General features: G+C 33.7%; 2 protein-coding genes across 2 annotated transcripts; both read left to right on the top strand.

The window, feature by feature from the left end:
- Positions 1–3,247: 3,247 nt before the first annotated feature.
- Positions 3,248–4,561, top strand: LOC111641219 (netrin-1-like; the record flags this gene model as incomplete). The annotated part of the gene is made up of 6 exons (XM_023387352.1): positions 3,248–3,455; positions 3,519–3,668; positions 3,819–3,863; positions 3,938–4,006; positions 4,073–4,261; positions 4,334–4,561. Coding segments are annotated over 6 exons (804 nt in total), but the record flags the coding sequence as incomplete, so codon positions are not given.
- Positions 4,562–4,705: 144 nt separating this feature from the next.
- LOC111641217 (unconventional myosin-XV-like) lies at positions 4,706–24,211 on the top strand. The gene is made up of 16 exons (XM_023387351.1): positions 4,706–4,954; positions 20,600–20,694; positions 20,800–20,938; positions 21,010–21,082; positions 21,181–21,257; positions 21,320–21,402; positions 21,474–21,604; positions 21,681–21,775; positions 21,841–22,015; positions 22,084–22,313; positions 22,746–22,810; positions 22,885–23,024; positions 23,101–23,150; positions 23,224–23,307; positions 23,926–24,039; positions 24,116–24,211. Exons 1-16 carry the CDS (start codon positions 4,916–4,918, stop codon positions 24,209–24,211), a joined length of 1,686 nt encoding a protein of 561 aa, XP_023243119.1. The 5' UTR covers positions 4,706–4,915.
- The last annotated feature ends 788 nt before the right edge of the window (positions 24,212–24,999 follow it).

Raw genomic sequence — 24,999 nt, 5'->3', positions numbered from 1 at the left:
TCGGAAGAATCGGGATGGTCGGAGAAATTTCGAAAATTTATTCCCCTCGTTAAACGGATGGAAGGTGGACACACCTGCGCAACTAGAATATTCGTGCCATAAAACGTGGCCGTGCTCCTATTCTGGGCCGTTTTATGAGCGCACTAATCTGTTAGGATATACGACTGCGTCCCTGCGGGGATCGACACTTCTGGCAGCTATTTTTCGACGTCCCCCTCCTATATTAAAGACCGCGCTAGTCCAATCCCACGTCTTACGATGTTGCGAGGAACCCCCGAAATCGATCCGATCGAACCCAATCGAATTGTCATCCCCACCTCCCGGTCCTCCGGATATATTATCAAACCACTTGCCTCCTCTTATCGATTTACGTGACAAATGCGACTTATGATACGGCAGGTGTGGCATCTCTTCTGTTCTTATCGGCCTCGTAAATTTTCTTTCCACCCATTTTCACTGTTTAGTCTAGTGCAACGGTTCTCAAACTAGAACGTGGGAGATAGTTTCGTATAATAGCAAATATATTAATAATGTATACGGCCTTTTAAACTCTGCTCGATCCGGAACGGACATTTTTAATACAAGGTTGCTAAGTGTAGGTTATCCGGAATGGAAATGCCAAACACGAAGGACCAATTATTCTCTCCATACTTTAAGCCCGTTCTGTAAGATTAACATAAATTAAATGCGCGATAACAAACTTTTATTCAATTATTAATCGTAATTAGATGCGAGTTTTTATTTATAGAGTGTAATTAAATTAATATTCTTTTTTTCTGTTTATAAAAGAAGGATGCGAGTTGCTCCGGAAAAACCAAGAAGAATTAAAGTATTTAATTTACATTGCTTAATTCTGTATTACATCCGATAACAAGTAGATTGCATTCCGATGAGAAAATTTATTTATTGCTCATGTTAATTATGGCCTGGAGTCATCTCCAAGTACTGTATATATTCACGTAAAATAACGTAAGATTAATACGATTTTGTATACAGAGAAGAGATTCTTTTCTGTCTAAAAAAGAACGAAGAAACTCGTTAATCAGTGTCGCTTCGTACGTAGTCAAATTCTCATTTTGTCTTTATCTCTGGGTTTTAAACACGGTGAAGTGGAATTTACTTTCCATTAATGGGTTTCTCATTAGTGCAACGGACGGATGTCGAGTGGTTCCGATAACCATTGGAGTGCTCGATACGCACGGGTCGAGTGCGTCGGGTACGTCGTGTGAAAAGTCTAATTGGATAGAAGAAAGGGGAGGCCAGAGACCTTTGACGACGGAGGTCGTCGTCGACCAGTATGTAATTCTTATCAGATGTCGAAGACATCAGATTAGTGATAAAAGCCGGACGCGTTTTTAAAACGGACGACAGACAATAGACATCGATCCCCTATCGCTTCCACATCTATTTCCCTTCGGCTATGACATAGACACCAGCTTCTTTTTATATACGGCTTGGGTTTCCCCCCGGTGAACACCCATTCTAACCCGAGAACGGACGTCGTGAGAATTTTCTTTCCAGAAAGAAACGTGACAAATCGGATCCGAGAACCGTTTGACGAAATCGGATTTTGTGGACGTCACAAAGGACAGTTTGTCAATCGATTTACGGTTTAATAATACGGTCCCCCCCCTTATTATTATTATTTGTCCTTCCGTTTGTGGAATTCTAATTCGGTCGGTGCTCGTTAATCAATGGACGGGGATCCGTTCGACGACGAGCAAACATGTCAGGCAAAAGACGAAAGCCGAGAGCATCTGCTGCCCTCGTCTGCTTGCCAACATCTATAAACGGCGGCATTTCTTGGCAGCGCACCACCGACGGGCGCGAGAGGAGCGGGACCCGTCGGGCCGGATCCTACTGATAATCCTAATGAGCTCCCCGTCACGTGATCGACGATAGACGAACTTTTTTTGCGTCTGAGGGAGATGGCAGACGGCCTGGCTCCCTTTTTCCAGACACAATCGACTCCTCTGCGGTGATAAATAGCATTTTTGATGACCCGTCTAAATTTAATGTCGAACAAAGGATCGGAGAGATAACCGGTTTTTTTCTTTTCTTTAAATGTGTGGTATCGATTCCGTGTTTGCTCCGGAAGATGTCCAACTGCGAAAAGTAGAGTACCCTCTTCTTTTATCCGAGCCAATGATGATAGTGGGCTCGTATTCGATGCTTGGCTCCTCCTCTTGGCCCGCCTCGGGCGGGGTACCGATCGATGCATTTGTCATGGCAGACGCAGTCGACGATTGAGTGTCGTCGTGTCTCGGCCCCTCGTTACACGGGGACAGATTTGTGCACGTGTTGGCGACACATGTATATACTATTTATAGTCGCCCGAACTTCTGCCAACCTCCACCGGTTTCGCTTGAATTACAATCGCTTTTGCCATTTCCTCGCGTGTCTCTCGGAAACCAAATTTGGTTTCACCACCTGCCACCCCTTCCCCCTCGCTTTACCACCGCGACGAGGGATGGAGAGTCCCACTAGGGTCCGGTCGCAATCGATTCCGTTCGTCTTTCGACGGTTTTGAGAGTCCGACGATGGACGACCAACGACTCGCTCTTAATAGAAATTTCTAAACGATGGATATGGCTTCGTTGGCCGCTGCCGGCTCCGGAAGTATTTCTAAACAAATGCTGCCTGTCTCCATATTTATGTTGTACAAATTTATAGTGTAAACACGGCTAAAGAGGAACACCTGGAGACGATGTTCTTTCCGGTCGAGAGTTAAAAGAGAAAAATGGGAATCCCTTGCAGATTTTAGTTTTTTGACGTATTTGTGTCTTGTCAACTCGTATGAAAATAGATCGTGTTGCACTGTTGCGTTAATGCTCGAAACTGTCAATCTTTATACGTCTTGTGGGAAACTTGAATCAACGAGTCTAATGATCATTCCCGTTCTTTAGCCGTTTTTTGATTACTTCTTCGAAGGGATGACAAAAATATATTCTACCCTTCGGGAATCGTCACGTGCTATGACATTTAATATTTTTCTTTTTTAAAATAAACCGTAATCCATTTTACCGAGAAACAAACAGTCGGGAAGATATTTAAAACTTTTCGAATGCAACCGCACGAGTCCTGTAGTTGTCGACTTCCAAAACTACCATTTTCGTCTATTTATAATGTAAAATGCTCGGGGCCGGCCGTGATAATCCCGACATAAATTCCTCGGTAATCCCCTAATCCGGGATCTCTTTCCTTGGTCCTCTTTTTAGCCATTTACGTCGGAGGGGATCGTTACTAACGGCCTTGTTTTCTCACAGCCTGCGACTGCAACCTGCACGCCCGGAGGTGCCGCTTCAACATGGAGTTGTACAAGCTATCGGGGAGGACCAGTGGAGGCGTGTGTCTGGGGTGCCGACACAATACCGCGGGCAGGTATTGTCACTACTGCAAAGAAGGCTTCTACCGAGACACCTCCAAACCCATCACTCATCGTAAAGCCTGCAGAGGTAAGCTGCACCGGTTTCCGCCCTCTTTTCTCTTGAATTTATTGAAATGAAATTTCCGTGCAGCCTGCGATTGTCACCCGGTTGGTTCTTCTGGCAAAACATGCAACCAGACCAGTGGCCAGTGTCCCTGCAAGGACGGTGTGACGGGGGTCACCTGCAACCGGTGTGCCAACGGATACCAGCAGAGCAGATCGCCCGTGGCGCCGTGCATCAGTACGTATTGCATGAGCACCTCTGCCTGTTGCACGGCTTCTTCCTTTGTTTTAAATTTAGAGCGACATCGGTCTCCGCCCTTCGTGCGCTTTGCTTGATGTTTCCCCTCATCACTAGGGGCACTCGAAATTCCGCTTTTTTCTTTTCCAGAGATACCGAAGGGGATCGGCCGCAAAGACACTGGCAAGAACACAGGTGAGATACGTCAACAACCTTTTTTCGCTGGTATTTGAGACCATGAAGGAGCATTGGTGTTTGTTTTTATACAGGAAAGTGCGATAAGTGCCGAGGCCCCGTCAAACGAGTCAACTTGAAAAAATTCTGTCAGAGGGATTACGGTAAGTTTCGCACGTTTTAGTGCTCCGACCGCTTTAAGTCTGAACTTGCCTTTGTCTTCTTTTCAGTCTTTCAAGCTCGATTTCAGTCGAAAAGCGGGGTTGGTCAATGGCTGAGGTACGAGGTCCAGGTGCAACAGGTGTTCAAGGCAGGCCCCACCAAGCTACGACCCGGACTCATCTATCTTTGGTTATCCGCATCAGATGTAGCGTGCAGATGCCATCCTTTACGACTACAGAAATCCTACTTAATTTTAGGTAAACGGCAAACTAAATCCGAAATTAACAAGTAGGAAATAAAAAGGAAACGATTAAACCAATCTTTTACAGCTAACGAATGGATGGGAGCGAAGAGACGTGGAGGATTGAGTCTGGCTTCGGACCACGTCGTCATCGAATGGATGCAGGACTGGCAACGGAGATTACGCAGATACCAAAGGAGAGAGAGACAACATCCACTCTGTAAATACTAAAATTGTTGCAAACGCGGCAACCGTTATTCATCATTTGTCCGAAAAGATATTTGTATTTGTCTACAATAAAGTGTTTTCTGTTGTTTTTTCGCCCTCTTTTTCCCTAAAAAAGCACTCAAACTTAACGGTTTGCCTCCGAATTTGGCTAGAAAACATCCCTTTCTATCCTTATTCTTCAATAAAGAAAGTTTCCACGGGGATGGAAACTTTCGTGTCGCCATCTGTTAGGTACCAACGACACTAATATCGGCCTTCGGGTCGGATACGGATGGAACATTTCTGTATTTGGGACGTCATTTTTTGCAATTTCCGGGAGGTTCCATACGTGTATCTCCTTGAGTGCCGCTCGAGGCCGAGTCGATGTCACGGTCGAGGTTGGCCGACATCGGGACAAAAGTGGGTGGAGGGCAACGTTTCGCCTAAATGAGTGGCCGGGCCGATGCTAAGTAATGTTGTCACTTACGCATCCGACGAAATGGTGAGTATAGCATATTGTTCTCTTGTCATTTTTTAGAAAAATTCCTCTCGTTTTAATCTACATCGTCTTGAAAAACACGGATTTTTCTCTATCAAAATTACCTGTCAATTCGGTTTGATTCCTAAACGTTTATCTTTATAATTTGTAGAAGATTAAACTTTTAAAATCTAAATTACACAGAAAATTTTTCTGTGTAATTTAGATTATCCATAAATCATCCTCATCACTTCATCGTCGATAACGCCCTACCGTGATGGATGATCTTTAAAATCGAGAAAATCCCTTATATTAGTTGGAAGAAAATATTTGGATGAATCTTTTGTTAGAAGTTTGGAGAAAAGTTGAATTTTCTACTGCATTTTCTATCAATATATTTAAGATGATGCTTAAATGTAGAATCGACAGCTAAAATCCTATCCAAATTCTTACTTAAAACACTGAGACAATCCAAAATAAGGATTTAATCGATGAAGACTTGCAATATTATAAACACTGTCCAAGAAACTAGTAAAAAAAATCAACTGGAAAGCCTCAAAATACACCGGATCAGTTGATATCCGAATCATTCTTGATGATATTTAACTTAATCCATAATCAATAAACGAAGAGATAAGAGCAGGATCATCATCTTTTCTTTGAATTTAAATTAAGTAAAGCGGGTTTAATTTTTCGATATTTAATAGAATACATCTTCGTTTCGAACAAAATTAATTCTAGTAAATATTATTGATCGTTTCTGTTATCTTTGCACGGTGATATTGATAAAAATACATCTTAAAATACACTGACATTGAACTCTGACATTCTGTTACGAGAAGAAGAAGAGAGAGAATTCGATAAAAAATTTTTCTGAAGAAGCGGAAAATTAAGAAATGTCTCTTTTATGTAACTCCATTCTCTAATGATCATTGTACAGAAAATTGAATAAAATGGACAAAAAAAAAAGATGCTCTTCCACCTTTAATTCCATCTCATGTGAATGACGATATTTCTGGATTAATTTAAAACCGAACAAAGGGATCGTAACCATTATCTACCAAATAAAGAACCTATTCTATTGCAGAAAGTATATTTTTAACCAAATTAAAAATACTCCTGGAATGATACGTACCGGGCAAAGAATGTTTTTGTTAGAATTTAAACCAAATAATTCTTATGTAAGTTTACATAATTACTTTGAATATTTTTAAATTAGAAATTCGATGGATATTTTACAAATCGAGATCAAGAATCTTGCCTATTTCATGTAAAAAGTGCGATTCTAAATGGGAATTATCAGATTGATGAAAGATATTTAAATCTAGAATCGCTGTGGCTTCTCGATCCAAACACATTTAATTAGGGCCCAGAAGAGATACTGAGATTTGCGAAATCCTAGGCAAAATTTATTTTTGAGGCCCTATGGATAACGATTTATTTAGGTCTACAATAATATGAACATTTTTTTTTAATGTTTTGTCTATATGTAAGGCCGCTTCTGTTAGGACCACATTAACACAAAAGCCTATTTGCCTTAGGGCCTCCCTCACCGCTCATAACTAGTATTTTGTTTTAAATCTATAATGTTTCCGAAGAAGTCGAATGGGATGCCTGAAATAATCCTGCACATAATATATGTTATATCGATTGTATTATGAAATATATTATTCGAGATACACACGTCTGTTTTTTCTGGAAGTTTTCGATGTCTCAAGAAACAACAGAAATTTCATGCAATCCTTTTGTGAAGACGAAAGTAAATCTATAATCTATGTTAGCTTTTACATTAATTTTTTTTTATCATTTTATTTCTATAGTTAATAAATATAAAAATATGAAAACTTAAAGGATTAAGTCACTGAAACCCAGATAGAACCATAGTCCAGATAGACCATTTGGCCCACCGCCAGATATAAATCGGGCCACAATGTAAAAAATTATATAAATTAACAGATTTTTTAAAAATAAATGTTAAAAATGAACTCTTTACTGTTGATTTTATTCATATTTTTATGGTTTTCTCATTTCGTCTCTATAGTCTAAGACCCTAAAAGTATGCTTTACGGTTGCATTTTACATTACATTATGTATTGTTTCTGCGATAGATAAATATTATCTTGGTGCTGTACTCAACTTGTCGATGCATATTATTCAGAGCTCTGAAAATGATAACATAAACACTAATTTAATGCCAAAGAAAATCATTCTTATTGCCAAGTATGTCTTTAGTTTATCACAAACCGTCTCTTGTTTACTTACTTTCTCCAGTAACTAATAGACTATATTCTTTGTTTCACTTATCAAGGATTGCCTAAGAATAATAAAACTTTTCCAACACCTTGTACTGTACATATGCTAACATTCTACTTAAAATAATAATAATATTAATTTAATTTTAAATAATAATAATTTTTATAATTGATCCTTAAAGTAATTATCTCGAATTATTTAATAATATTATTAAAAATATTCCTTCCCACTATAGATCTGCATTGGTGCAATTTCTCTAGGACTCCTATAACGTTTAAGTCCACAAAATTTTCTATTTATATCTCACATTGACCCACTTAGCATTATATAAAACAATATAAATAACAAGTTATGCGAAAATTAAATGCCAATATAAATATAAAGGGTGTTCCAAAAGTCAGTTAACCATTATAAAATCTAATGCCTCGTCTTATCCAATTACTTTATTGCTTATAACGAATTAAATTATTTCGTATATTTAGTACATTGTTTATTGTATAACTTCTTATAACCGTGACTAGTAAACAGAACTCATTATTTTAATAATGTAAATAAAGAGAAACTCTTCCCTCCAGCGATTTCGTTTGACAACTCCCAAATAAAAATGAACTTTCGTGTTGAATTAATGCCATATGCTAAAGAAAAATGATATCAATTCTATTATTTAAATAATTCTGATTTAATAAAAATTATATTTGAATTAAAATTCTCGTTCTGTTAAACTCCAAAAATAGAGGAACCTTCCAACAACAGGGAGTTGTATACTAAGATTGGGTCAAGGAATACGTTCTGTAAATGGTTTTTAAATAATTTTATTATCGATTTTACTGAAGTATAAACAGTAATATCTCCAGAAGAGAAGTTTAGACAAAGATGAAATTGTTTTCTAACTGTTAAAAATCCTATTGGACCCGAGAGAGATGAAATAGATCCCGAGCCAAATACATAACATATAAATCCTATACGAAAGCCATAAAAATGTATGGAACTTGAATTTATATAAATTCTGGAAGCCCTGTATATATGGAACCAGGGAAAAGTATTCCCGATGACTCTCTCTTCTATAATAATTAGGCAAATTTAATATAAAATGAACCGTTTTACTTAGTTTTAAACCATCTTTATATTCTACGAATTAAGATGAATATTTTTCCGTCTTTTAAATCATTAAAATTAATGTGAGAGCTTGAAAATTCCAATTGCATAATTAGAAAAAATACTCCTGTCAAGAAAATCGATGTCTGTGTCAAATGACTCAGTTTCGTCTCGCAGAGAACCCCCTTTTTTTTAATTTAGTCTGTCACTTGGCACTCAGACATTCAATTCGTATTGGCATCTTTTGCCTTTGACAAATATATCCGACGTGCCTTATATTTAACTTTAAAAATAATAAATAATTTTAAAGCTAATAAACTCCTATTAATTACAATTATAATTATAAAACTGTAATTAGTGTCGAGGCCCTAGAAAGACGTAAATTTGCCAGGCCTCTATAATAGTATATAGGCTATAATACTAAGCCCTTATTTTAAAATAATTGATGTTATATAACGTCTAGGACCCTGTCTAGTACTTAAAACTGTTCGAGACCTGAAAGAATGAAAAAAAAAAAAACTTGTTTATGCCCAAAACCTACAATGATTGCCATCTTTTAGTACGTTATTTAACGACTAATTGTATTATACATATTTAAATAAATTAATATGTATGAAGATATTAAATTAATTAATAAATCTGTCAGTTTGTTAAAGTGGTATGAATAAGTAATACTTTGAAACAGTAAATATTCTTAGTTTCTCGCTCCCCTGTGGAGTCACTCAGTGTGACTCCCGTCAAGAATAACTTACCTCATTTATATAAAGGTGATAGGCATGGTGAGTCTTAAGTCTAAATAAGAATGAGTGATTCAGTCTGAAATGAATGTACAAAAGTGTAAGAAATATTTCTGAAAATTCATAATTTGTATGAAAATATGATGCAGTTTTCTTTAAATTGATTGAAAATTTAAATCATTTAAAGGATAAAGTCCTTAGAGATCTCTCTTGCTGGCTATTTTTATATCTGTAATAATACGTCTAAAGAAATTAGGCTGAGGCCTTAAAAATGCTTAACGTGGCTATTTAAATTTATTATTATTTGATAAAAGGGAAGGGTCTCTTATATACTACAATATAAACTAAACAATCATTATAAAAATATATACATTCTCGACGGTGGTTAATCGTATCTTTTTCATTTAAGGATTATTCAGTAAAATAAGTTTTTTATTAATTAAAATAAAATGAATAAAATTTTTTTATTCGTATGTAAAGATTTTAGAGTAATTGTTACATATTTTGAAGTGTAAACGTAGCCTTTGTTATATGAAATAAAGAAGTTTGATAAGAGTACCATTGGCTTACAATACAATGCAAAAACGTGCTAAGATACAGTTGACTGATGCTACGATGCATAGTGTTATTGAATTTATTTCAGTTCTTTGTGATACTTGATGTAATTCTCGAAATTCTTTTCTTTTTCTATCCTATCTATCATTTTTATCGAATAATTATGGCCGTCCTTCGCAACGGGCGTTGGTGCCAGTTGTCAAGTAACTCACTTCAAATCGTTGCACGGCAGTTTTGCACGATGAAAAATTAAGATGTTGTAAATATTTTACGATGCGTAGAATCATTTCCATAGTTCCTTGCAATTCTATGAAATACACAGCTTCTTGACTTTACTTTTTATTCCTTAATTTACCAATAAAAGAATATAGATTACATATTAAAGTTACCCCGATATAACTTCGAGTTTAATTATTAATTCGTTTTTTACAGTGTTAAAAAGGTGTAAATGGATTACTAAACTCGATTATGGTCAATTATTATCTGTAAATGAAAACAGACAATTCTTTAATCGGTAGAAACTACACTATACCAACACTCTTACCGGAACTGAGATTAAAACACATCTAGGCGGCCTTGACCTTTCTTTCCAGGCTTCTTAGTCTGACCATAAAATACTGAAAATGCTATTAAAATATCCCATTTGTAGATGAAGTTTTCACTACGGTGTCTCACCTCCGAAATTTCGTGCCCGGGAACCACCAATCGATCGCCTTTCAATATGTAAATGATGCAAAACGCCTTAGCCATCTTACAAAAACAATTTCTTTGCGTGGATTTTTAAAGAAATGTCTAAAATTCATGCTTTTATACCTTATTTTTTTAAATACACATTATTGTTAAAGAGGAGAATTTCACACATTTTACCATTGTCCCGTATTTAAGCTACAGGCTAAATGAATGAATCATTAATTGTCGTGTTAGTTAGATCGAATTTTTGTAGGAGATATCAATTTGCATGTTTCCAGCTGACTTTATTGTTGTATACAATTAGTAAATCATTAGGTGTTTAGTTAATCTTCATTTATAATATATTATAGTTATTATATATTGCTTACCAACCGGATATGATGCCGTCAAATTTCATTTTTTCCTTTTAACCTTTGACTTCAAATTGCAAAATGTCTCTTGACCTTTTGTGTCTCCGGGAGTTATTACGTTATAGGTTGACCTAATATTCTTAATGTTATTATTCTCTATATCCGTTATCATCTTAAATGAATGTTTAAGGAAATATTTTATTCTTATTAATAAAAACATTTATTTTATATTATTATATTCCGTTTTAATTACGACAGCACCGATTTTTTCGATAAAGAAAGGCCCAAAAGTTTATTTTTTTTATGTGGAAAATATGATATAGACACCATTTATTAAGAAAATTATTTGTTTTTACGTCGGATTTAAATATATTTTTTTAATATAAGTGTATAGTTTTTGCTTTGCAAACATCATTATTATATATAATTCTCATCTTTTGAGAGTCCCAGTTTAGCGCTGCAGTCGATTTAGTGTCGGTTTTGAGGCGTAATATCGAGGTTTGACTGTATATAGTAATTCACACACTTAAGGATTTGATATTTAATATCCGGGGGAAATATTTGTCCACAGTAAGCTACTCGTTGGCGCTTTACCGGGGTGACGTCTTATCGAGGTTTGACTGTACTTAAGTAAAGCTGATAAGCTACGTTTTTATCGACATTCTTTTATGTCTGAAATGAATTTAAAGATAAAAAATTTGGAGAAAATATATTGTGTAACCTATCCATATTAAGTACGATCACGAACAACGAACAATGCAAGAAGCTACTCGACTCATTAACCATTCAAAAAGTTAACAAATGTCTCGAATTGACTGGTGTATTTTGCATTGTGCATCGTGCTTCTAGCTCCGTGTGTTTGCCAAAAGTATAAGAAATCTGAGAAATGAACGTCTGGTCACGTATTAAATATATTCAATGGCGAATGCAGATTAAGAATGACACGCTGCTCATTATATAAGCATTGTTTAAGTATAAAAGTCATACGTTAAGAACCTTGTTGTGCCAAAAAAATAAAAAAATTACGTTAGATAAGCATTAAGCTGCTTATTAAAACAGAAATGCTGCTCTTATAACAATGCAATTTTATCAATGGTAACTTTTTCTATCATAATTAATAGCTTATTCAGTGGCAAAAAGAGCAATTGCCTTGGGTCCCCACCGGCAGGAATCCCAAAACAATCTTTTATAAGAAAATTTCCTCCAAAAAACTTCCTTCGAAGAAAAATGTCTGAAGTCGACACTATACGTGGATCCCCTTAATTCAAATATGCTTGGGCCTCAAGAGCCACTCAGCTCGTTGACATTTAGTTAACATTATACCCCTTGATTGTACCATCAAACTAAGTCTAAAATATTTATTGTAACTAATGACTTCATCCACGATTGCCAGCGCTCACTTTTACAATCACTGTATGCCACTTCTTAATGCAGAGAAGTTACTTTAATTCCCAAGTGTGCCTTGGTAAGCTCATACGACTCCCCAGATTCCACACAAGATGTATATATTTTTCCACTAAAGACGACGCCATATCATTCTTATCCCATAGCAGCATTTTATCTACATTAAGTTAAATGCCGAAGACACACACGAATAAACGTTTTGGTGCATAAGTAATGCAGTTTCGATTACCGTATTCGTCCCCGTTGTATTCTTATACGCGGGTGTTTCCGTCCAAGACTCTTAATCGCGAGTTATGGTGTAGTAACGGGGTAACACGTGAATGGTTTTTCTCGTTCGGTGAATGTTTTATTGAACGTTGTTCTTCCCACGTGACGCTCGATACATTCGTTGTGTTACGCGAATAACTCAACACAAGTCGTTCAATTCTACTAGGAAAAAAATAAATTCAATATAAATAAATACTTTATGAAATCATTTTAAGAGTAATTATTAATGTAAGGCTTTATCATAGGTGCCAAGATGGCTGACATTTGTGTGGAATTTCTTACAAATTACTCATTCCTTTACATTTATTTATTGGTAAAATTTTATTTAAAAATATATTACAAATCTTTTACTGTTGTTTTGTTTTTTTAATATACTGGGGGCCTCAAAAATGTGGGAGGCCCGAGCTTTTCGCCATCTCTAACAGGCCTATACTTATATAAATCACAGAGAGGGGGGCCATTTTACTTGTTTTATTCATGGATTTAAGAATAAATTTATAAAAATGTATAAATAAAATGAATAAAACCGATTTTTTAATCATTTTAAACTTTAATTATTATATTTAAAACTCAATCTATTCATTAAAAATGTATTTATAGTATAAACACAAGTATCAAATCAAAAATTTGCGAGTATTTGATTACATTTTTACAAGAAAATTTAAATATCACTTAATAAATCTTTATTTTATTTTTCTCCCTATTTAAATTTCTAATTCAGATAAGTATACAATAAGGAAATGTTATTTGTATAAGTTTCTGTGACATTTTTCTATGAAATGTACCCATTAAATATCGATTTAAAAGTGGATAAACCTACATCATTTAGTATTTTTCTTATGGCGACAAGCTTCATTACAAATCAACCAAAAATAAAAAGAAGAAGAAGAATCCTTCTTCGAGTACGTTACAGTTCTTTCTATTCATTTTTTTTTTTTTTTCCTCCTAATTTCTTCAAGATTATTTATTCAATTTCGTTTCCAAAATCTTAACGATGTTTTCGACGAAATACATTAGTCGTAGATTGCTTTACATTATTACTAATTAGTATGACTTTCGACATTTATCAGACATTATTTACGACTATTTTTTTTTTTCTTTTCTATAAATTCTCCACTTTGGACTCGAGCCGATTTTTAATGGCGTACGAGTTAATTTACAATGTTGTAATTCTATTTAATTTTTTCTTTTAATCCGACGAGTCTGTTGCCTGGCAATGACACGTTGTCGAATTGCAAAATCCTCTGGCTGAATGAATGACTCGATCTATTCTAGTTGTGATGGATGAAAGATTTAATCCTCCAGCGAATCACATTCGAGTTTATATTTTGAATAAAATATTTTCAAATCTAGCCAATAAAAAATATTAAAAAAAAAAACACTTTTTTTAAAATGATTTAAAACCAAGTAAGTATCTATGTTCTTAGCCGCCATTTTTTTTTTCCTTTTTTTCTTCGGCCTTCCATACTGTATTTCGTTATTTTAACTTTAAATTGTGTTTAAGTTTCGAATTATTTTATTAATTTGTAATTATAAACGCGTGATTGGTTTCATTTTTTATATTTTTTTTTATTAGTAAAACGTGCTTTTTATTTTATTTATTATAATGCATTAATGGCGTACTATTTTATATTGTTTTTTTTTTTTCTTTTTTGACTGTTGAAAGGAGACATAAGAGGATTAAAATAACGTAGAGGATGAAATAAAGGGCAAGTTAACAGACAATCACTCATAAAGGTGACGTGTCTTCTTTCTGTACTTACTTCTCCTGTGTTAGTTGTTTTATAGCTGTTGACAACACAACAAAAATGTTACATTAGCGATGAACAATCTTCACAGGAAGTGCTTAAGAAGTGTATTGCGTCATCAATCTTATTACAATGATTTTTACTCGGTAGCGATTTTTAGGCGTAGGTCTTTTTTCTTAACCTTTTATGACCTTTTACCTAAGGCCTCGAGCATTTTAGCGTCTTCTAAAACGCATAAAATATGTGATTGTCGAGAATCGCATTTATAATCTAAGTTAAACGAAGCTACGTCTTAGGGCCTCGATATTACGAGACGCTAGTTTAGGGCCCCACTCTTTTAAGTTTATTATTTTCTGGGAGAGAAAGAGCTCTTGTAGAAACTGTCTCGTCGATATTCGGAATTTACTATTATATCCTGTGAATTAGACTTGCATTATATAAAATAGGCCCACAAACAAAGTTTGCTAAGGCCTTGCGCCGATTTATAAATAATCTCTATGCATAATAAGGGTGGTTATACAAATATTCTAAGTAAACTGTAACTAACGAGACTACAATTAGGGCCTTAAATTAGATATAAAAACTATAAAAATCTAATAGATATTCGATGTTGCCTGATTTTAACGGGCCTATAAACTATATTTTAATGGCGTTAACATAAGACAAGTAGACATTTTAAAAGATTTTATAAATTAAATATGAAATGAAGCAAATTATAATAATAAGGAAATGGTAGTTATACATTTTTCTCACTCATTATTTTTGATAATTGAGTTAATTCGTGTCTTTTTGCCAGTTCTAATTTGTTTCTTGGTCTCTAACTAAATGAAATAATAAAAAAATAAAAAAACGAACATGTCTTATATTAATGCCAAAATTAGAAACAAAACCGCAAAAATGCCTGGGAGAAAGTGATTGCCTACTATTTCGACACGTTCACTACTTAAAAATATCCATTAATTTATAGTTTTTCTTTATTATCAGAGGTCTTACCTCTCGTAATAAAGATTGACTGATTAATTATAATAACATATAGGCCCGTAACTAGCAAGGCCTTACGGAGAAAAGATAAGGAGAGGCCCTAGAATTAGCGAATCTCTATCATCTGTTGTAATGCTCTCGGTTTATCTTATTTTTCTCACTTTATACACTCGTAATTATCAGTGGCGCCTTATCCTACGGGCAAAAAAACAGAGCAATTGCCTGGGGCCCTCATCAACGGAGGGCCATAAATTAATCTTTTATAAGAAAATGTCTCCCCAAGAAGATTCCCTCGAAAAAAATTGTCTTAAGTCAACACTGTACAAGGGCCCCTAATTCAAATTTTTCCTGGGCCCCATAAACGTCCCATTGGTAATTACATAAGTTTATTTCTAATTTTTATAATTTTATTAATAGAGTCGAGCTTGGCCCCTATTCATCCGGTTTCCCATCTTTTCCTAAGGCCTAATAAATCTTCTGAGGGCCTGGTTTATATAACCGGGCCTGTCAGAAAGCTGATTTTATATAACTTCTCCTTACGGTTCTATATTAGGGCCTATACGTAACACTTAAATAATGAAAAATTTCGAGTAAGACTAATTATTTTATATGTTTAGCAACGTGCTGTAGCCAGGCTCAGACACATGATCCATTTGGTAGGGCACCGGGATATAGAAGGGCCCCAACTTTAATTTTATATATAATAAATCACAGTATGAAAATGATATAAAGTTTCTTTTGATAAGTGATGAAGAGCTGTCTTTAAGTTATATTGAGTTTATGACTGTAGAAGCTCCCAAAGTGGGCGCTACCTTCCCCTCGAGGGCGATAGAAGACTCTCAAGAGGGTACTAGAAGGCAAAGGGGGACAAAAATTCACTTTGAAACGAGGAATATATGCACTAAAACGGGGGGTAGTGCAAAAAGTTTGGGAAACACTACTTTAGAAGAAGTTTAGGGCATATATTTGTAACTGCCAGGACCCCATTTCGCTTCTGGTTATAAGATTGTGAAATATAGGAAGGCGAAACTCGAAGACGTGGAAGTTATGCTTCAAATTTCTAAAATCTTTTTGTCTTAACCGCAACACTCAGTCCCATTTGTAACTTTAGATGATGTGGATCCTCCCTCCCTCGGCTTTCTATTCATTCCCTAGTCTTTACGCTACAGCACATCACGAAACTATACACAAATAGTAAATAGACAGACACAACAGACACATTTCAGTCGAAAATAGAAGGGAGAATATTTTTAGATTCACGTTGTTTTTAAAACGAAATTCAAGGAAAAAAATAATAATAATTTTGATTCTTCCAAGTTTATTAAATGATTATTGAGCTTTTAATATTTATAATCGATGAAATTTCCACTAAAAATTACTCTAATTTTTAAATTTAACTTTTTTTAAATCCTTAAAACTACATGCCTCAAACAAGAGCCTCGTTTAACTTAACGAGGCCCTAAACTAACTAAAAAGTTAAATTTTTCTATTATTTAAACCTTCCTATACAAACTGTTAAACTAAGGCCCTTTCAAAGAAAGGGCCCTAGTTTTGTTAGATTGTGTAGATACACCCAGGATGGACGAAAGGAAGGAGAAACCGGAGCTGTAACTCTAGGGTTGGGCCCTCATAAAGGCTCGAACCGGAATCTGTACAATAAAATTTAAAATTGTGAATTCTAGAAAATTAATTTATGTAATTCCTAGTAAATAAAGAGAGAGAAAAAAAGTATGGTAAACCACGTTAGAAGAAGGTGAAGAGGCCTAGAAAGCTTTAGTCTCAGGGTCCGTGATTGCCCTTCAAGGCCATGGATATGTACAGTACAGTATCTTGATTATTGTATTTGGGCCTGAGAGAATTGAGATTGAGTAGGGTCAGTTATAAATGTGGGCCCCCTTCACTCTACGAAAGCCATAAAAATATACGAATAAAATCAATAAAAATAAGTTTATTCGTCACTTACCAGAAGAAACTTTATATTACTTCTTATCATATATTTTTATCTAACTGTTAAAAATCCTATTGGACCCGAGAGAGATGAAATAGATCCCGAGCCAAATACATAACATATAAATCCTATACGAAAGCCATAAAAATATACGAATAAAATCAATAAAAATAAGTTTATTCGTCACTTACCAGAAGAAACTTTATATTACTTCTTATCATATATTTTTATATATAAAAGACTGAATTTTAAGGCCTTTATATACGAGATTAGAAACAAATGGCCCTAACGATTTTGAAGGTTTACATATTTATTTAAATATCTACAATTGATAAATATCCTATCTTTATCCTACATCAGTAGGGCGAAAGATAGGATGAAGACGTTTTAAAATGAAATTTCAGATGGCAAAGAGACGTCGTAAACAATTCAAGAATTTCGTTCCAGGAATGTTTTATTACATTTAACGTCTTCATATTTTATTTCTGGAGTGATAAATTGCTTTCTGCTTCTTTATAATTGTGTATTTATACACATTTTATTACTTTATGTCTCACATTAGCGAGTTGATGTGATTGGAGTCGCGCACTTTAATCGGGTTTTCACATATCAATTGAAATTAGGATACTGTAATTACGTTATCTGCAGTAATAGAAATTCGAGAAAATAATATTTCTGATTTAAAAAATAATATTATAAGTTAAATTCTCCTTTAAGAAGTAGCGAATAAGTCTATTTTTATACGTTTTACTGGTTTTATTTATAAATTTTTATGACTTTCGTAAAGAGCGAGGCTTACGTTTACAGGCCTCATCTCACTCTTTCAAGTTCTGTATTAGTATAAGGCTCTTAATCTATTGATCTATATTTACCTTTATTGAATACGCTATACGTTATACAAAGTTAATGTGAAAGGCCACGCGGTAAGCAATTACTTTATTACTATTGCATACGGGCTAATTTATTGCATCTCTGCAATAATAAAAGATAGTAATGCTGATTAAATTAGTGTGATATAAGTTTAATTTATGAGATATATAAAAATAATAAGGAAGAAAAAGAAACTGAGACGAAGAAAATGTCGGTCACGCAATCTAAGATTGTATCGTATAAAGCTTAAAGATTTCAAATCTAGTATAAAATAAAATAAATAAAATCGATTCTTGTTTAAAGTTTACAGTTGATATCAAAATGTAATCCAGCTGTAGATCGTTTACAAAGATATTAAGAAGAATTTCTATCGAAGTAAGTTGACAACACCCGTCTAGAAATATGGGTGTTGTCACTTTGCTTCCATTCGGTAAAGATAACCTGACAAGATACTTCTCTATTGTGCAACTCCATAAAAACTTTTAAAAACTGAGTAAATCACTCCAGTATTTTTGCGGATTTTTCTTTTTCTTTCAAGTTTAAAAACTCGCAAAGATTTATGTATTTTAATGTACGTTACGTCCCCATCTGTCCCTTCCCAACGATCCAACCGGAGATTTTCTATATTCCTTCCTCCACACAGCGATATTCCTTCGCACACACGAAGAAATTTACTATAAAACAAGGGCTCTCGGGCCACCTATAAGGGTTCGGGCCCCTCGATAGGCAAAGGGGGACAAAAATTCACTTTGAAACGAGGAATATATGCACTAAAACGGGGGGGTAGTGCAAAAAGTTTGGGAAACACTACTTTAGAAGAAGTTTAGGGCATATATTTGTAACTGCCAGGACCCCATTTCGCTTCTGGTTATANTCCCTTCCCAACGATCCAACCGGAGATTTTCTATATTCCTTCCTCCACACAGCGATATTCCTTCACACACACGAAGAAATTTACTATAAAACAAGGGCTCTCGGGCCACCTATAAGGGTTCGGGCCCCTCGATACAGCAACGTCTTCTCCCTCTGGTCAGGGCTGGTGATGTATCTATCTAGTTGTAGGCAGTGCGTTATACCGGGGCTTGATTGTTTACGAGCACTTACGAGAAATTTATGTTAATTCATTTTAATCACCATTACGTACAGTCTACATTTTAAAAAATGCTGATCCATTTCATAGTATTACTTTAATAATATAATAACATTCATTATCATAATCTAGGGGTACGGTCAAAGCCGGATTTAGACTTGTCCCAAGCTATACGAGAGGCCTTTATCTTTTCACTAAATTATAACGAATTTAAAAGCGTGAGGCCCTACGATATAGGTTGTTTGGCTTATTTGTAAATCGCACTGTGGGTATAGCGAGGGAGTGGCAGAGAGGTATGTGCCTCTGGCGTTAAGTGAGAGAGGGCTCTATGAACTTGAATCAATAAACCAGCGGATTAGAACTCACTACGTGTGAACATATGGGTTAAAAAATACGGCGTATACGACTTATTTTACGAAAAAAAGTGGCCTAATATTTCAAGACAATGTATTTTAAAATAATTAACAGCGAATACTCGCTCCTCTATTATACACGAGATGGGAAGAAATTCGAAATCACTCTTACAAGTTACGCATATATGAGAAGGGGGATAAGTAGGAAACCCCCTATTAGTACATACGTAGAGAGGGGGATAAATGCTAAACCATCTCTCAGAGCACGTAGAGAAGGGGGATAAACACGAAACGGAAATTGGTAATTCAGATGGAGATTTCGTTTCCCATCCTCACTCCTGTCCGATCCTATTACTGATCAAGCTTGTTCGTTCGTGATAAGCAAACTAAAGTCTGGTTGCTAGCTGATACCTCGCCCGAAAGAATCTAATTCAATCTCATTAGAAAACAGAATAAATATTTCCCACTTGCTTGGGTTGTTATAACATTTATCGTGTTAATGAAGAATGTAAGATTCGCTTCTCCATCAAATTCACTTTTTCTGATTACAACTTGCTTTCTTCTTTCCATTGAGCATCTGATTTATATGCTAATTATATAAATATTATTTATATCTTATCATTTTTATATTAGATTCTAAATCTTCTCAAATAATAAATAAAAACCTCAAAAAAAATGTGCCAGACTGACAGATCGAAAACTCTATTTAATCTACGTGTTATGAATTCGTAATTAACTTTGTTATAATTTAAATTAATTATAACAAAGTTAATTACGAATTCATCGGATCAAAGTTAATTACCATCTAAAATAATTAGGAAAAGAGCGTAAGAAAAGTCAGATAGATCAGGACCCAGAAATAAGTGTGGTGCCTCATCCTTCTCCGAAAGAGATGTGTCAAATCTCGATTTAGTATGGCAGTAAATCGAGTGTGGCATTAAACTGAAGAAACTCAAACAATAAGGATTGTATATATAGTAACGTAAACACGTGTTTGAGTTTAAAAATTACTAAGGTCTACACCTCAAAAGATCTTGTACTTTTCGAATGTACGCTTTTCCTTTTTAAATTACACTATTATCATCAAATTAACTAAATAATTATTAGTATATTATCAGTTTTGTGTCATTGTAGAAAGGAGTCGACAAATTAAATCTGGTTTTTCAAGCAATGTTAAAAACGAGATTTAATTTGGGAATCCATTTTTATAAACTATTCGTATAATAATATACAGTAATTTAGTATAATAAACTATAAGAATGAAATTATGAGATATATTTTCAACTTAATTCAACTATTTCTTAAATTAATTCATATCATATTTGCAGGAAGGATTCTTGGAAAGGAGAGATTCCAATCCGGAAGATCATCCGCAAACATTTTTGCAATTTGCCCTCTTTAATTTCAAAAGAAGTTTAAATGTGTAAACTACGCCTTTCTTCCTTTTCATTACTTAACGAGGCTTTCCTACATTTTACTTTTAATCAAAAACTCCTTAAAAATATTATTTTTTTTTTTTCAACTTTAGTTACGAAAAGTTGAAAAACAAACAAGAGACAACACGCTCTACTGTTAAATTGGTAGAAACAATTAGAGAAAGATGTCGAGGTAGAAGATCTAACCAATGGACTTGGAAGGAATTAGTAGATTTAGTTAAATATTCTGAGGTGATTTTTTTTTATATAAACTTATAATTTTTACTTCTGCCTTAACGAAATTAAACTATGGTTTTTTTAAGGTTCCCATTGAAGAATCTTTACTCTCCTTACCATCTGCGGAACATAACAAAATGGCTCTAGAGTGCTTTAAATGTAAGAATTTTATTTTATCTAATTTGAAAATAAGTTAATAACTTTATTTTCTATTCTTTTATCATTTGATTTGAAAGATTTAAGAAATTTATTTTCAGGTATAATGAGATATATGGGCGATTTTCCTTTGAAAACGAATCAGACCGAGATAGATTGCCTCTATACAATTTTATCTGTGAGTATATTTACGAGATATACTTATCTCCGGTTAAGATATAGTGAGAAGTTTTTTCCTAGATATCTTATAGATGGAGCGATCTTCGGGATGAAGTGTACTGTCAATTAATCAAGCAAACTACCAACAATAAAAGTCCCAATAAGTAAGAAACGAGTACTATATCAAACGTAAACAGTCTTTTTTCATTTTCTAAATTATTTGAAAAATTTTTAGAGATAGTTGTCTGAAAGGTTGGAGAATGATGATGTTACTAACGGCATTTTTTCCTGTTTCTGATATATTAAAGCCTTATTTCATGCACCATCTCGAAACCGTTTCTAATGACGAGAGGAGGAACTTCTGTGGTCAGTACGCTATAAAAAAAAAAAGTAATTAAATTAAATAGTTTATACTAGAAAAGTTTTATTTATTTATTTTTAGAAAATGCTCGCATCTGTCTAAAGAATTTGCATAAAACATTAAAGTGTGGAGGAAGAAAAAACGTCCCCAGTTTAGAAGAATTAATTGCTTTATCGGTAAGTCGGAATAATGCATTAAATATATGTTTTCAATCTTAATAACGGTTGAGAATATCTTCCAGAACGATAAAATTATTAAACAGCAAGTGTATTACATCGCTGGGGGTACTAAACTAATTGTTGACACGTGGACCACTAGCACCGTCCATGATATAATTCGTGAAATATGCTACTTTCTAAACGTTCGACGTGATCTCGAGATGGAAGAATTCGGCTTATATTGTATCGTAGAAGGAGGTTAGTTTTGTCATCAAGACTTTGTCGTAAAGATAATATTCTTTATAAATTATCTACATTTATTCTAGATCCTTACACCTTGCCATTGCAATCGGACGAATACGTTTTAGACGTTATGACAGAATTAACTAAAAATAATTACGTCTTCTACCTGCTTTTCTCCAGAATCGTTTGGTATCATCCTGTAAGATTAGATAATCATCTGTACATAGAAATAATTTATAATCAAATGGCCCCAGATTACATGGACGGACTGTTTTTACTTTCATCAGGGCCACAACTAGGAGAACAAACAGAGGTGAGACTCCTTACCGCAACCTATGACCTTAAAAACGCGTTTTTAAACGATCGACGAAAGATAAAAGGCAGAAACTATTTCTCACTTGTCACTTAGAAAGGAGACTATACAAAGATGCAATTGTTGAGTGATTGATCCGCTTACGTTGCTTCTGCAGTTGGCAAAGATTCATTAGAAGAAATGATTTTTGCTCTTACAAATAACAACATCAATCACGATTGATTCTAATTTACTGTCACCTTTGGGCGCCACTTAACACACAAAAAGAACCATAATAGCTTTTCTGACTTAAGGTTTTTCTTATTTTCTACTTTGTTTAAATTTTCCTTCCAAAGCTACATTCTGACAATAAATATTATTATAATTTAGACAATTATTACAGTATTTTTAATGAGAAAATATCAAAGAATTGATCTATTTTCTGTATTATAGGAAGAAATTGCTAGGATAGGAGCTCTTCTTCATTGCGCATCGAATTTCTCAGAGACACCCAAGAAGTGAGAAAGAATTTCGTTCTTTTTACTTCCTAAAAATAATTAATATTTTAAAAATATAAAACTAAATTTTTCAGTCAAGATATACTGTATCTTCTTCCCAGAACTCTTCCATATTTATCAATACTCTCTTTCGAGCAATGGGTAAGCAAAGTGTGCCAATGTTGGGAGGAAGTAAAAATCTTAACATCTCTCGAAGCTAAAGCGCAATGTTTAGGTAAGTAAAAACTTATATAATTTTTTAAAATATCTTTATAAAAAAAACATATAAATTTAATCGTATTTTTTTGCAGATATCCTTCAAAAATGGCCTCTATTCGGTTCGTCTTTCTTCACTGTTATGGTGAGTCTTTCAATATAGAAAATCCATATATGAAATTTATCACGAAATTATATAAAATAACCTAAAATTTCAGTTGATGAAAGAAAATTTGGAAGTCATAGACCACGTTTTAGCCATTAATAAGAATGGAGTTCTTTTATTGGATATCGATTCTCATGTAAGTGTCTTCCTGAAGTTTCATAGGAGGAGGGGGGGAAAAAAATAGAATTTCTTACCGTAAATTTAGGATGAAACATTTTTTTACTGATAAGCAAATGGAAGACATTTTTTTCTAATCACACTTTAAAATTAAAAGTTGGATTCTTTCAGAACTTGGTAAATTTCCGATCCTTGCTGATTCTTCTCTTCGAAAGATCAATAATATAAATTAAAGATTTCATTTCATTCTTCCTCTTCTGGAACTGATATAATATTGAAAAGATTTCTGTTCATTAATGCCTTTGCAATACAAGCATTATCGACTCCATTAAGGTCCATTAAAAAGTCATTTAAGTTTTAAATATATTAGGAAATAAAATTTAATCATTACAACTATCAGTCATTTGTAGATTAAAGTATTCCATTTTCGTGTTTTTTTTTTATATTAAAATCATTTATATCTAGAAAAAAAAAAAGCTATGAAATATATTTACTGTTTTGATTATCATTAAGATAAAGTGGAAGTCATCAAGACCGTTTGGTTCGGGCCCCAAATACAATATAGGCCTCAAAATTTTGCTTTTATTTTAATTGAAAATATGAATAAAAGTAATATTTAAATAAATTCCTTCCGCAGGAATGTATTTGGGAAAGTAATTTTACTAATTTGAAAAACCAAAATAAGAAAAAGGAAAAGATTCTTACGTTAATTAATGAAGAAAAACAGTCCATCGAAATAAAATCCGAATACGTAAGTCAAATAAATGGCTGTGTTTAGAGTATATTTAATTAATTAATTAATTAATTAATTTTTCTTTTTTTTTAAGGTGATGGAGATTTTAAGTCTAATCCAGCAATACATCGACGTACAGAGATCGTCATCAATCGTGACAACAATGTGTAATTTTTCAATAAACTCGTAACTCATATTTAAAAAAAAATCTCAATTTTAATTTTATATTATATTTAATGGGAATATTACATAGGGCCTGGCGGTTTTAAGGGCCTCAGACACGCAAAAATTCGTATATTGGTTCAGTTCGTGCAGTTTATAAATGAGAAGGGCCTCGTGATTCCTCTAGGAATCACGAGGCCCTTGATACTTAAATTAAATTCAGTAATAAACTCAAAAAAATAATTTATTTATTTGAACTATTTTTGGAATTATTATCTTAATACGTTTTTTAAAAATACACCAGGAGCCTCAGAAGTAAATGGTGCGGCCTTATCTTGCCCTGTGAAAGGCCTTATTGATTGATATACTTAATTTTATTTATAAAATTTAAAATATAATTTAAATTATGTTCTTCGAGTGAAGAGAATGAAGATTTACGATGTATTTACATTCTGAATGTACAATTTATCCTTGAATTTGAGAAAATGCAGAGAACGTCGGTGAAAAATATGGAAGAAATTACGAGATTTAAATTCAGACTAAGCGCGAATAACTCGAATATTTATGTGAATAATTCTATAAAATATATTAAATTAGCCTATTCCGTATTTGTTATCTTTAAAATATTTTTATTAATTTACGTCTAAATATATTCAAAGATTCTGCATTAATTCGTGTATTTTAGAAAAATATTATCTTTATTTTTGCTATTATTCTTCTTCGAAAATTAATTCTTAATCCTTATGCAAAATATTGGTCTTGTTAGTTTAAAAATTAGAATATTTTGGCTTAAAAATTGTATTTCCTAGTGTATGT

The sequence above is a fragment of the Centruroides sculpturatus genome, unplaced genomic scaffold (assembly GCF_000671375.1).
Source record: "Centruroides sculpturatus isolate CEXI.00-Female unplaced genomic scaffold, Cexi_2.0 scaffold1515, whole genome shotgun sequence".
Taxonomy (NCBI): domain Eukaryota; kingdom Metazoa; phylum Arthropoda; class Arachnida; order Scorpiones; family Buthidae; genus Centruroides; species Centruroides sculpturatus.
Note: the sequence above shows the minus strand (reverse complement) of the source record. Positions and strands in the feature narration are given on the sequence as shown.

Bases quoted from the DNA above. Each gene is read 5' to 3' on its own strand.
- LOC111641217 (XM_023387351.1), top strand. From the start codon at position 4,916: ATGCTAAGTAATGTTGTCACTTACGCATCCGACGAAATG. The intron at 20,695-20,799 runs GTAAACTACGCC...TTTCAACTTTAG, and splicing joins TTCAAAAGAAGTTTAAATGT to TTACGAAAAGTTGAAAAACA. The intron at 24,040-24,115 runs GTAAGTCAAATA...TTTTTTTTTAAG, and splicing joins TCGAAATAAAATCCGAATAC to GTGATGGAGATTTTAAGTCT.